Source organism: Schistosoma mansoni, chromosome 3, assembly GCF_000237925.1.
Source record: "Schistosoma mansoni strain Puerto Rico chromosome 3, complete genome".
Taxonomy (NCBI): Eukaryota; Metazoa; Platyhelminthes; class Trematoda; order Strigeidida; family Schistosomatidae; genus Schistosoma; species Schistosoma mansoni.
In genome coordinates this window covers 20,727,884-20,742,151 of record NC_031497.1, presented here as the reverse complement: position 1 = coordinate 20,742,151, position 14,268 = coordinate 20,727,884, and the positions used below count along the sequence as shown (strand labels likewise).

At 33.1% G+C, this 14,268-nt stretch overlaps 1 protein-coding gene across 1 annotated transcript in view; it reads right to left on the bottom strand.

Moving 5' to 3' along the window:
• Positions 1–2,969: 2,969 nt before the first annotated feature.
• Positions 2,970–14,268, bottom strand: part of Smp_144370 (putative leucine rich repeat-containing) — a gene marked incomplete at both ends in the record, with an annotated part of 32,271 nt that continues 20,972 nt past the window's right edge. The window contains 2 exons of the mRNA XM_018799599.1: positions 2,970–3,008; positions 6,080–6,202. Of these exons, the coding sequence (XP_018651371.1) occupies positions 2,970–3,008; positions 6,080–6,202 (162 nt within the window). The remainder of the gene's footprint in view (positions 3,009–6,079; positions 6,203–14,268) is intronic.

The following is a 14,268-nucleotide window of genomic DNA, read 5'->3' as shown; positions in this document are numbered from 1 at the left end:
ACTTCCTTTGCAATCTCAAGTGTATATATCGGTTTGAATTCATTTACATAACCAATTCGCTTGCTTATGTTTACTTTAAAATAGGTTGAAATCAATGGAAATGATAACTCCGTCTTACTTAAAACAATTTTCTATAAACAAAATGCTGTATTTACTCATCTAGCAGACTATATAAGGACTATATCTAAAAATGACAGACTACAGAGTTTCAGTATGAAAGAACGACTCTAAACGGTGCAACTATTAAACATCTCTAGGATACTGGACATCATCTTTCAAAATGATTAATAAACAGCCAAACTCCAGTCTTCTGACGTTTGATGAAGCCATTGCTATCAGGAGTCAAGATCCGCATTTATGTGCTCGAAAGGAGAAGGTTACTAATCTTTCCTTGCCTTAGTGACATATATTCTTTCGTTGTATTTTAAAACATTATTTTTCAACTCTTTCTTGCATATATTTCATCACTGAGTTTTTATTTCAACTACCTTCCAGACTAGTAATCTTATTTTATTATCTGAGCTTTACTCATTTTATTCCTATCAGTGTTTACCCTTTACGCAATTACTTGTTTCTTGACGTTTGGACTGTAGTCGCAATCAATGTTGTATAATTTTCTTTTACATAAGATATAGATTTACACAAATCAGTCTATTAAATTTATCTACACCCTTGCCATTCTATACTAATGTGTCTTCAACATAACTTCCGACCAAACTCTTTTATGTTAGTAATTTAAACCCTTATCGTAATTACCTTTTAAATATCTTAGGTTGTAAGCAGATGATAAGAACCGACGAAATAAAAGGAATTTATGATATTCTGCTAGAATCCTTGTTCTTGCTCTTTTCAAAATGATAAAGGGAACTATGTGTATGAAGTTGTGGAAATTGTTGAATTTAATTAAAACCACAAACCTATCTAAGTTTGACTACCATTAAAAACCTAGAAGCATTGCACTGCCGTTCAGTCTTAGTAGAGGAATCCTCAGCAGTGTGCGTCCACAATCCTGCGAGCAGGAATTTAACACAAGATCTTCGGTCTTTCATGACTACGCCTGTCCTCTAGACCACTAAACCAGCATCTAATGATGTTAATGTCTAACTCCAATCAATCTACAGCATTACAAAACTATCTTCAACTTTCTTCCGGGAGTAACTGTCTAACACTTAGACACGGCGTAGGTCAACTGGTCAAGGAGTTTCAATTAACTAAATTGTTCTTCAGTGAGTTAAGAATCATACATCGTTGTAATACTTGAATGTCTGCACTAAAGGTGCACATAATTATAGTGATTATTCGTTATAGTTTAAAATATCGATTTATAAAAATGATTCTGATATAACTGTTAGTCAACAGAATAGTATACACCGGTATTATAGTCTAACTCTGAGCTATAACACTTCGAATTATTTCACAGCTTTCACTTATCAAGGAATTTCAAGACAACCTTTAAGTTTCACTATTCCGATCATGACTGCGTTAATCGTTCTAACAGAATATCCACCTAATAATCTATACATTTTAATGTTTGTGTTTCATTAACATTCACTTTAGTTTTAGTTTTGATGAATGATTTGGTTAAACTAAATGATCTTCAATATTTCACACAATCTATCAGTTCAAGATGTTTTGATATGAAATTAAGTTACTGTTTTAACGACATGAATAATCTTGTTTCGATGTGAATCATTATGAATCTTTACAAAAACAATATAACAAGTCATTTTCTCACACACAATTAGATAGTTCAATACATGGATCTTACCAATTGAATTCACGGAAAAAAACAACCTTAAATTACTCGTCACTTGACAGACAACATGAAAATTCAAATGAAAATATAGCGAAGATGAATTTGAACTTGTTATTCATTCTGATAACTGTTATATCTAGAGCTTAGATTCTTTATATGCTGCATATAACTTGAGCGCTCTAACGCTAGAACCCTCCAAGTCTCAAATGAAGAAAAAGAAGACAAGTGAAAGGAATGCTATTCCAAAACAGTGTCAATTATGGTATAAAACTGTTAGGTATTTATAGTTTTTAGTAAAAATAAAATCATCATTATAGTTATCCATTACGCACACAGGGGGTTATTAGCATTTTTCCAATAGGGAAGCTACACGTAAGGATTCTGAAATATTGTTCCAAAAAATGATTAGACGGAATATCTTCGGCTCTTTCTGAGCATCTTAAAGTTTCTTTGAGTTCACCCGTGGACCATCCTCACAATAACAATAATATCAATATCAAAATAAGTCTTCATCTCCTCGTCAGTTAAATCATTTTTTTATCAATATGTCGTTGTAAAAATTATAGTGTTACTACTTATGATTAACTTTTCTTTATTCATTCCCTAATATCTTATCATAAAAAGATGTTTCATAATAAATATTATTTAAGTTCATTTCTAAATTGAAGGTTAATTTAGTTCTAAAGTAATTTTAACAGTTGAGATCATAAACCAATTGAGGCTTGACCACCACGGAAAACCTGGAAGCACTGGACGGCCGTTTCGTCCTATTGTGGGACTCCTCAGCAGTGCACATCCACGATCCCGCCTCACGAGATTCCAACCCAGGACCTATCAATTTCGCGCGCGAACGCTTAACAACTAGACCACTGAGTCAGCATCCATCCAGGTTTTCCATGGTGGTATAAATGTATAAAAAGGCTGATGAAGAACTAATTAAGTACAATATTGTGCGCTTATCTAATTTGTTTTAATTTATGAGATTATTATTGATGAATGTGATTTGACGATTTCATGAGAACGCTTTTGCTCTTTAGTATTAAGATAAGAAAGATCAATAATTCTGGATGTGATAAAATGTTCGGATAAAGTAGGCATTCATAACCGTTGACAAAATATGTAACAAATAAGTAATATAATGTATTCAGATGGATAAATTTTCATTTTTACTACTTGTCATTATATAAATTACTGTACAAAAAATATAGGTAAATTATACTTCATTCAAATGTGAATGATTGTAGATTTTTGGCTATGAATTGAAAGTAGTCAAAAAAGATACAATCAGTTAAGTAAACCATGAGTAGTTTACTGTAATTAACTAAATTTAACCCATGATGCAAATTGTAGAATTCAATGATCTCTGCATACCCATATATAAATGATAATCATTTGCCTACTAGTGACTAAATTTGAGATGTGATTCCCACAGTTCTAGTAAGAAGCTCTAATCAGTGGAATTCAACCATTTCAAGCGTGAGACAGGTGTCATGATCTAACAGTATTGCATAACAATTGAAGTTTGATATGCAAACGTTTGGATCTCACTTCAGTAGTCTAAAAACTGCATGGAATCTGAAGGTCCTAAGTTTAACACTCGATGAGGTTGTCGATATGAACTGCTGAAGAGTACCATACTTGTATAAAACGGCTTCCTAGATCTTCTTAGTTTCCAATGGTAGCTTGGATAAGTTCATTTTATGATTTAAGTTGTGGAAAGCAAAATAGTTATAAGTTCACTTTCAATGTGAAGTTTAATCTAAACCTGCCAGCTTGTAAATGGAAGGAAATAAATCTAATTTTCTATAACTTTCACATTAAGAAATCTCAAGATAAACGCTTTCTGAAATTTTGTTAGATTAATTACATGGTTAAAATTCTATCTAAAATACCAGTCACCTGGAACTCATAGAGATATTGAGACCAGAGTAAAAAGCCAGTTACAAACAACAGCTATCAGAACATACTGATTTAGTATATAAGTAATATTTAATAAGCTCATTTACAACTGAAGTAGGGGCTAATAATATAGTCCATTACTACAATTTAAAGCTTTGTAATCAAATAATTTAGTTCACAGTACGCAACACTGCAAGGATAATAATGGATTTTTATACACTATTTATTTATTTAAACACATATATATTGGTACAAAAGGACACCAGATACATATGCACCACACAAAACAATGAAAATAGGAAGAGAGAGGATGAAAAAAGGGAACTGTAATGTACAACCAGAAGAGCTCTCTCACTTAAGAAAGTTAGAACCACTCTTTATGAAGAAAGTAAAAGAAGGTTACAGCAGGCTCGCCACTGGCTTCTATTCTTAGTCATATCTGATAACGTCTCTAGCCACTGTGTTGCACCATCTCTCGGACCCCAGCCAGGGAGTCGTGAAGAACCAACAGAAGCTAGCCCTTTGCAGCTTTCTTTCATGCCATTTATAAACGGTTTCATATCATTTATAAACCATGCCAACCTAAATATTAAATTCTGCCTTATTCATAGTAAATTCTCCTGTATTCTTCATGGTAGCATTAAAAGAATATTGAAATAAATGTATTATGGTCAGATGATTGTACTTTACAAAGCTTAATTTTTCCATTTTTTATTTTAATAACAGCATATATTTCCGGTCAACAGAATATAAATTAAAATCATTAAGGGAATGAAATTCAGTTTAAGGTAATCGATTTCAATGTTACTGACTAGAATGAATTAACCAAAAAACAGTGACTTCTCAAAAGAACACCAAAATACCCAGTGTTTAAGTTTGTTTAATCTGAAATATGTCGTATACAGAATTCCACAATTTTCGATGTTTATTTCTGATATAACACCAAAATAGAAATTTTTTCTTCACTTAGTATTGCTTGTTTGAATCTTCCCATTGATGTTTAGGACTGCAATTGGTCAGTCTCTAATTGGCATATATGCATACTGTGCGTATTGCCTCGATATAACCTTAATTCACAAGCATTTAAGCAAAGATAGATAGTGGCTAGCAGTGGAATCCACGATGCGCGTTTCGTTCTATTTGGGACTCATCAGGTGGACGTACCTGCATCTCAGAGTTGATGTTCACTCTGAGACTCGAACCCAGTATCTTTTGCTTCAAACGCCATCGCGTTATCCACTCGGCCACTGAGTCCTGATAGTCACTTGCTTGTGCAATGTGGTGAAGTTCCAATTCACTGAGATGCAGGCACATCCGGCTGACGAGTCCAAAATAGGACGAAACGCGCGTCCTGGATTCCACTGCTAGCGACTATTCATCTTTGCTTACCATAATTGTTTTCTGTTTATCCACGCCATACTACTATGGTAAAATAATAAGATTGGTGTCCGAGGTTATACTACCACAAGACAGGATATTTGATCGGTATACTACACCTATACTGCATCATCCTATACCATAAACAAGATTCATGACCAAACATTAGAAAACTGGAGTACAGACTAGGAAATATTGTATTCAAAGCCATTACAAGCAGTCCATGCTCCGTGAATCTAGAGTAGAAATTGATAATGTAAAGGGAATCATGTATCAAGTAGTTAGTGTCTGTCAGTTCACGCTCAATGACCAATAACGTATTGCTTTAGCTACCCTACATCAAGTTTCTCAACCGATTATGCAGTCGATATCATATCCGATATATATATATATATAAATCATGAGTCATTTGAAGCTAGACCACTATGGAAAACCTATAAGCACTGGACGGCCGTTTCCTCCTATTATCGAACTCCTCAGCAGTGCGCATCCACGATCCCGCCTCGCGAGATGTTACATTTGCTTGTTTCAACTATTAACTATAATTTCATTAATGTTTTGAAGTATTTTCGAAGCGTAAAAAAAAGAACAAAACACAATTGAAACTTTCCTAATATTTTTCTATTCGTTTATTACTGGTTAAGTAATAAGGAAGTATGTAAGAGTTTACTTCTAAGAGGGTGAAAAAAAATTTTAGTGGAAAGAAATAGTGTAGTGGATCATAGTTCGTTATTTGTTGTTAAATGGTTAGGTTGTAACTTTTTTAAATTTGGAGTTCGATTGCGAAACTTAGTAACCGAACTTCAAGAATGTGGCTAGATTCAATAGGACTTTACAAATATTGAATTATTATCAGAAAGGGGGTTTTGTGAAAACTGCAATAATTTAATGGTTGCATCTATCAGTCGGTTAAAGTTAGACCACTATGGAAAACCTGGGATTCAACTATTAAATATTGAATTATATATCGACTCAAAAAGTAAGGTCTTAAAACTTAGTTAAATCATAAAATAATTAACATCTAATAGGAAAATAACTTTGGTTTACCTTAGCATTACGACCACGAACAGATTTGTCGCGTTTCTTTGCACCACTTACACCTTGTGTAGACTCTTTCGATGCGTCACGTGCACTTGGGGATACTTTAGATTTACGACGTCCTAGTGGACTCTGAAGAACAACCAAAAGAATCAAGAAATAACGGAAGAAGATCATTAATGACAACAAGAAACAATAATTAGTTTTTTATACAAATAATTCATCTCCTGTTTAACTAAGCTTCTAGATCACCGCAAATAAAACTGATAAAATGTAAATTTTCAAAAACTGATCTTTCGTTTCCTCTGTCTCTTATGTTGATTTTTTAATCCTTTATTATTAGAAGAAATAACTTTCTAAACAGAAAATGTTTTCATAAAGTTGAAATCATGAGTCAATTGAAGCTAGACCACTATGGAAAACCTGGAAGCACTGGACAGCCAACTCGTCCTATTGTGAGACTCCTCAGCAGTGCTTCCAGGTTTTCCATGGTGCTTAAGTTTCAATTGATTTATGATTTCAACTTTATAAAGTTACTTAAATCTCCACAAAACCCCCTTCAGAAATTTTTTTATTAAAACTAAATAACATCTCCGTAGATTAATATCAAATTCTCTAGATTGAAAGTAATTTAATATAACATATAATCGAAACAGGCCATAAGATTGATCTTAACTCGGGTTATGTGGTGTTGATTAAGGGCGTATACTAAGGTTTATTGAAGCCTTAACCATACGAAAATAAAACCCCTTTGTGTATTTAAAAACAGTTTGTCCTCACCTTAAATCTACCCCGGGTACTATTAGCTTATTATCCAGAGTGATTAGGTGTCAAATTGTTTTCACATTATTTTTATTATTATTATCAGAAGTGGTTTTGTGAATATTTCAGTGTTTTCATAGTTGAAAGCATGAGTCAATTGAAGCTAGACAATTGGTGAACGGTTGTTCAACTTCGTGGATTGGTTTTAGTTAGACACTAACACCGTTGGATGCCGGCCGACTCAGTGTCTAGTGGTTAAGTGCTCTGGCGCAAGACTGGTAGGTCCTCGGTTGGAATCTGGCGAGGCGGGATCGTGGATGTGCACTGCTGAGGAGTCCCACAATAGGACAAAACGGCCGTCCAGTGCTTCCACGTTTTTCATGGTGGTCTAACTTCAATTGACTCATGCTTTCAACTATTATTATTACTATCCTTTTCTCCTCTTACCCCTCATTTCCAATCTAGTTGACCTTCTATTATGTTATACAAATATTCTTAATAAGTTTATATGTGATCAGATTGTTCGAAATGTATTGCGCTAATATATCACATAGTTCTGATAATCTTCGTCTTTTTATTACACTATCGTGATATATATCACTTGATCTGATGTAAAATGTCAACTGAAATTGTAGTACACATAACTGTATTAAAAGGAAAGAGTGGAATGGGAAACAACTAAATGATTTTGTTCATATAATACACAACTATCCTGAGGAAAACAAATTGGTAGATATAGATATATGTATATGCATATCGTTTCATAAATGTGACTTTGTTGTTTATTTACAATTAAGAAAAATAGAATCGATAGATGATAACCTTGAAAGAGTATGGGAAAAAAAGTGAAGAGGCAAATTAAAAAACACTCTCCTCACGTGATAAATAAAAGACTTTCATTTATATTTTATGAAAAAAGTTGGAGTTTTCATTTATTTGGTTGAACAAACTGTTGAAACTTATTAAATGAATAAATTATTTAAATTAAGTAATGTTTACATCATTTCAGATAATAAGCAAAGATAGATAGTGGCTAGCAGTGAAATCCAGTTTGACGCGCGTTTCGTCCTATTTGGGACTCGTCAGCTGGATGTGCTTGCATCTCAGAGTTGATGTTCACTCTAGGACTCGAACCCAGTACCTTTCACTTCAAACGCCATCGCGTTATCCACTCAGCGTTATCAACTTCTAGCCACTATCCATCTTTGCTTATAATGCTAGTTATTTAAGGCTATATCGAGACAATACGCACAGTATGCATATATGCCAATAAGAGACTGACCAATTGCAGTCCTAAACATCAATGGAAAGATTCAAACAAACAATACCAAATGAACTTCAGATAATAGCTTCCTGGAATAATCTACGAACTTTAAATGATCTAAGTATTTAAATTAACATACCATATACAGCGTAAAGGTAGTTTATTTAGCCACAACAAAATTTTTGATATCAGGTTGGATTGTATAATGAGTGAAACGAATTAACAATTATAACACTTGGCTTTCTACTTATATGTTATAAATTCAAATGACATTTGATCGAAACAGGTTTTTGTGGTCCGAGATCTGACTTTGGTTAGATCGTTTGCTACTTGTTATCGAAATATACATGTCGCCCATCCTCGTATACAATTATCGATTTAATTTTCGTTATTGAATAACGGAATTAAATAAGTCAAATATGAGAATAAATTCCGAATACGTATATTTCATTCAATCGTCGATCCAGGCAAGTGATTGGACAAAGGAAGCGAAGAAAGCGAAGGGAAGGGAGCGAAGTGAATTGAAGTGCAATGAAGAAGGCAAGTGAGCCAACCCGATCTACTCAAACGTGAATCGGTATTTATAGTCAAAGAAAAATAAGTTACAGACATGTGATGAGTAAGATGAGAAATGTACACACATACACTTACATAAAAACAACCATGGTTGATAAGCGAATTTTTAACAAGATCAAAATGTAGCTTGAGAAGAATGGATAAATTGGTTTGTCCAGAGTCTAGAATAACCTATGTGGGCTTGACATAATACAAGCCCCTACAAAGTTTTGTTAATTGAGTAGTAGTGTTAAGCGGTCACAAGTAATGTGTAGTTCAAAGATCTGGACAATTTTTTCATGGATTATTAATTTGGATTTATAATTGTAGAACCTGATGAGAAATTATTGAAAAGAATATTCTTCGTTCATATAGTTGTGTTTTAAATAAGATTATGACTGAAAGTGAAAGACGTCATGATCATTTAGTATTATGTACGAACGTTTAATTGGGAGTAATTGTACTTCAGAATATTTCTGTCTGTGTTCGACACGATTCTCCCATATAGTTAAGCAAGATGACACACTAGTTGTACATCCTAACAATTAGGACACCCATGTGTATATCTCAGTTTATGTGTAAGTAACAGTAGAGTTTCAAACTAGACTCCTAGACATGAATTTATGTAATTTTACAAATAACAATAAGCTAGTAAGTTCATGGTTCAAAAGTAGCTCATACTGTTCACAGTCTTCATGAAACGAATAAAATTTCACCAGTAATCACATAAATGATCATTAAATTAATAATAACCAATAATGTATGATCAACTCTACTTCTATACTGACTCTGCTGTAGTTAGTTTACCAAAATACACTTTCTTAATCGATATGATGAAGACTTTAACCCAAATACATTTGATCAATTAAATGAATATTGGATAACATGTTAAGAATATTTTTGAATATTCGAGCTTACAAACCAATATAGGGACAAAATTCCCAGACATTTTCATTGTCAACTGAATATCCTAACTTTTTTTAATTTCTTGTAGTGTAGTGAACAAAACACTATCTCACTAAATTCTGATAACCATACAGTAAACATTAATTTGCAAAATAACAATCAATTGTCTCAATCTTCACTGTTCTTTCTGCAAATATCAGTCCGTCTTCTTTGATTGCATTGTTCATGCACTTTCATACCGATTGCGCTTCATTCCTGTTCGTGCCTTATCGGTCTTCTGCAAAAATACATTCTATGTCTGACCATCACCATATACTACTTATGTGAATATAAGTAGACCACACCACAGTAGGATTGTGTCGATAGTCAGGAAATGGGATTAAACTGTTTTCAAATAATTCATTGACTCCCACTTTTATCCATTTTGATTATAATTATTGATTACAAACCATTTTTAATTTAAACAAATACTCATAGATCATTAAAATTCAATATTATTTTCCTTGAATCTATAAAAACTTTTATATATAATCGGATGTTGATCAACATGTTATTTATCTAAAAAATTGATTAACAAAATAAGATTATTTGAAAAATATACTGTAATAGTTGAGATCGTGAGTCCATTGAAGCTAGACCGCCATGAAAAACCTCGGAACACTCGACAGTCGTTTCGTCCTATTGTAAGACTCCTCAGCAGTGCGCATCCACGATCCCACCTCGCGAGATTCGAATTCAAGACCTATCACTCTCGCACGCAAACGCTTAACGTCTAGACCACTGATCCGGCTGGCATTCAACGATGTTAATATCTTACTTCAACTAATCCACGAAATTGAGTGACACATCCACCGTTGTCTTCAATTAGTCGATAACTCACAACAGACTTGATTGAACTCCATTGGTCACTGCTTCTTACTAGAACTCCAGGACATGTATCTTGAAGTCAGTCACTAGTGAGCATACGTTGAATAATATCAGAAGGGATGATCTAGCTTCAATTGACTCATGATCTCAACTATAAAAATTACTATAATATCCACAAAAACCTCTTCCACTGTAGAAAGTTAATTAAATCTTCTTTTTTAAAAATTTTATATTTTAGAAAACAACTGTAATATTACTTAAATAGTAAGAAAAATAATATACAATTAATTAAAGAAAATTAAATTATATTTTATTCCAAAATAAATACATACGTACATTATATTTTATACAGTTAAAAAATTGAAAAAAAATAGGATAATTTACTTAAAGAATATTATTGTGATGTGGTCTACTTATATCGACATAAGTAGTATCTATCATGAGTAAGGAATGGAATATCTGACAGCAGAAGATCGAGAAGAGAAGAATAGAAATAGAAAGCAGTTGGTGTGGTAATCCAGGAACAATGAAGCCTGACACAATTAATGAATATTTTGTTAATAGAGTATCAGAGTATGGTTTTTGTATTTTATCAAGTAACATAGTCGGTTATCCTCACCTGTGTTCTCATTCACTAGGATAATTTACTTAAAGAATATTATTACTTAACTATAGTTTAGTTAATTCAATTTTAACTGAAGAAAATCAAAAATGGGGAAAAAAAAGTTCACTTAAATCTCATTTTCAAAAATCAATCAGCTTAAAAGTAAGCGATAGAAACAATCACAAATCATTAAAATTGTTGTCAAAAGTAGTCATATGATAGTTTGTTTTTTTTATTTACGCTTTTGTTTCTTCTGAGTGTGTTTACTTAAACTCAGATTATTTTACGGTCATTTTCACAGGGAAAAAAGAACAGAATTGATCAGTAGTCTTAGATATGATTAAAATAACAAGGTTGAGAGAACCGATAAAACATAAAGACAGAACTTTTTTTAGTAAAAATTGGTCTAGAGGTTAAGTGTTCACTTGCGAGACTGATAGGTCCTGGGTACGAATCCTGCGGGGCGAAATTGTGGATGTGCACTGCTGAGAAGTCTCACAATAGGACGAAACGGCCGTCAAGTGCTTCGAGATTTTCCATGGTGGTCTAACTTTAATTAACTTATGAGTTCAACTATAAAATTACTAAAATCTCCACAAAGCCCCTTCTGAGGAAACGAATTAGTTTGTTTATATGCCATCAGCCAATCATACGCAACGAAGAATCTCGGATATGTGTACATCGGTTTAAGTTGTTACATCTACTTACAACAATCAGATGAAATTATAGATAGGAAAAATATTGCCAAGATGTGATATTGTGGTGTGTGCTACTGATGTCAATAGATATAAGTTGTATGTATCATCAATCGAAAGTGAAATGCCTGGACGCAGAAGGTTGAGATCAAAGAAAATCGAACGAGAACAGAGTTATTGGTGTGGAAACAAAGAAACAATGAAATCTGAAACGATTGACTGATATTTTGCAAATAAATTATTAACTGTATGGTTCTCAGATTTTACTAAGAAATCCTGTAATTTTGTGTTCAAATACGTTTAATTGTCCCCACTTGTGTTCTCGTTCACTAAAATATGAAAGATATGATGGAAACACATAAACCAAGTAGTGACTAATATAGAACAAACGTCAATGTCCGTTACTTAATATTTGACCCTGAACTAGTATGCCTCGTTGGCCTAGCGTATCATCTTCTTCCCAAAAAAATTAATCCGGCTTTTTATACTCACTTGAAGAAATTGATTCTGAGAGTATATCCATAAGGCAAAGAGATGTAGCCGAATAAACAGTAATTATTTTCGAAACAAATAATGGAACAGGAAAGCTAATGAGACATTGATTCCTTATACAACCTAATAAATTGAATCACCAGATAATTCTTTGAAATTACTGTATTCTATATGTATAGACTAGTCGTTCACTAGACATTTTTCGAATTCTAATCTGACAGATGTTAAAACAAGTCCGTCCAATGTATATTTTGAAATCATTTTTTTATTTCCAAATTTCCATCTTCAACTTTGAGATGATTCTAAAATATGATTACTTATCTTAGAAATGAGTAGAATGATAATTTAAACGAAAATACTGATATGACGTTGCTACCTATGAGTAAAATGGGGAAAACATAGAAACTTCTAAGGAATGGGTCACATAGACTGCTTTGAAAAAGTAAGCAGGACAACAATTTGGTTTTCAATCAGGCCTCACTCTAATATACAGTAATAATTTAATGTATGTATGAAAATATTAATCTAATCAAAGCAATTCATAAGTCAATGATAACAACAAACTATACTACGTAACTACATATAATACTTTTTGCCATATTGATGTGTATCTACAACGTCAGCTACTTCTGTAAGAAAAAATCTGTGATGAGAGTATAACCAGATAATGAAGCTAATAACTTAATAAGACCTCCCGTTCGCGGTTGGAAAAGTATATGAGTAAACCAATAACTAGCTCCGTTCTACAATATTTGGTTGGTAGGGATCATGTACAAATTCCGGATGCGGTAAGAGAGAAAAATCCGATAAAATGACTCTCCAGAACTTCAGGAATTCCACTTTAATAAGTCGTCGCAGTTCGATGCGTAATCAAAGTTATTCAGATAATACTTCATTGAGCTGTGAAACAGTCCATGATGATGAGCACGAGTTTAGTAAATGCTTGTTCTGCGGCAAGTTTCACCCATGTAATTCATGTATATTTCGTAATTCTAAATGCTTTAAATGTGGTATAACTGGACACATTCAGTCAGTTTGTAATACCATGGTTCATTTCGCTGAAAGTAATGCTAAGATGGATGCTTCTAATGATCAGTTATCTTTATTCAGAAGTGGTATAACGTCACATAGCAGTCCAGAGTTAAATGAAACTCAGAATCATTGTGAGACAAAATTTTTTAGTCGACAAACTTATCGGATTTCTCATGCTACTGTACCAGATATGGTTTGTCGTAATAATTCACATACTTCTGATGGAATTTCTTACAACTCTGAGAATAGAATGTTAAATGAGTCAAATCACGATCAAAAACCAAATTCAGTCATGGTAGATGTTGAATTCCCTGATGATCCATTACCTAATGAAACTCTTAATCAATTTGAGGAAAATATTTCAGAAGAATCGAATTCTGATATCATATCAAGTGTCAGTGGTCCTCACAATGAATTTATCTCTAATGATATTCCTCATGAATGTGACAAATATGTTTCTTATGAGTTGAATTCTAGTCATATTTCTGATGTTATTGTGTCATATGTTGGATACTCTCACGAACAATGCATGTTGAATAGAATCCCTAGTCAGGGGTATAATGAATCAGAGGGGATAACAAAATTTACCGAAATAATCAGAGAACCAGCTTGTCCAGAAGTGAAGTTTGCACAGACAGAGAATCCAAATCAAGTCCAAGATTATCCTAATGAATATGAGGCAGATGAATGTTTTCTATTCGATTGTTTCGCAGGTAAATCAAGCCTAATTGAATCACATGTGTTAATTACATATATCAATGCATATCCATCTGTGTATTCTAATATGAATAACAAAAAGAATATGTATCATGATTTTTATTCAAGTCAAAGTCACATGATGGAATACCTCAAATCATATATCAGTGTTTATCCCCAAATACTCACATACAGTAGTCGATGCGTAAGATTTGAGAAGATAATGCAAATTGGGAACGTCATATTGGCTAAAACATTGCGAAGTAAGGACCCAACATTATTTCGTGGGGGAGGATATTGTTGGAAAGTCCACGATGCAAATTCT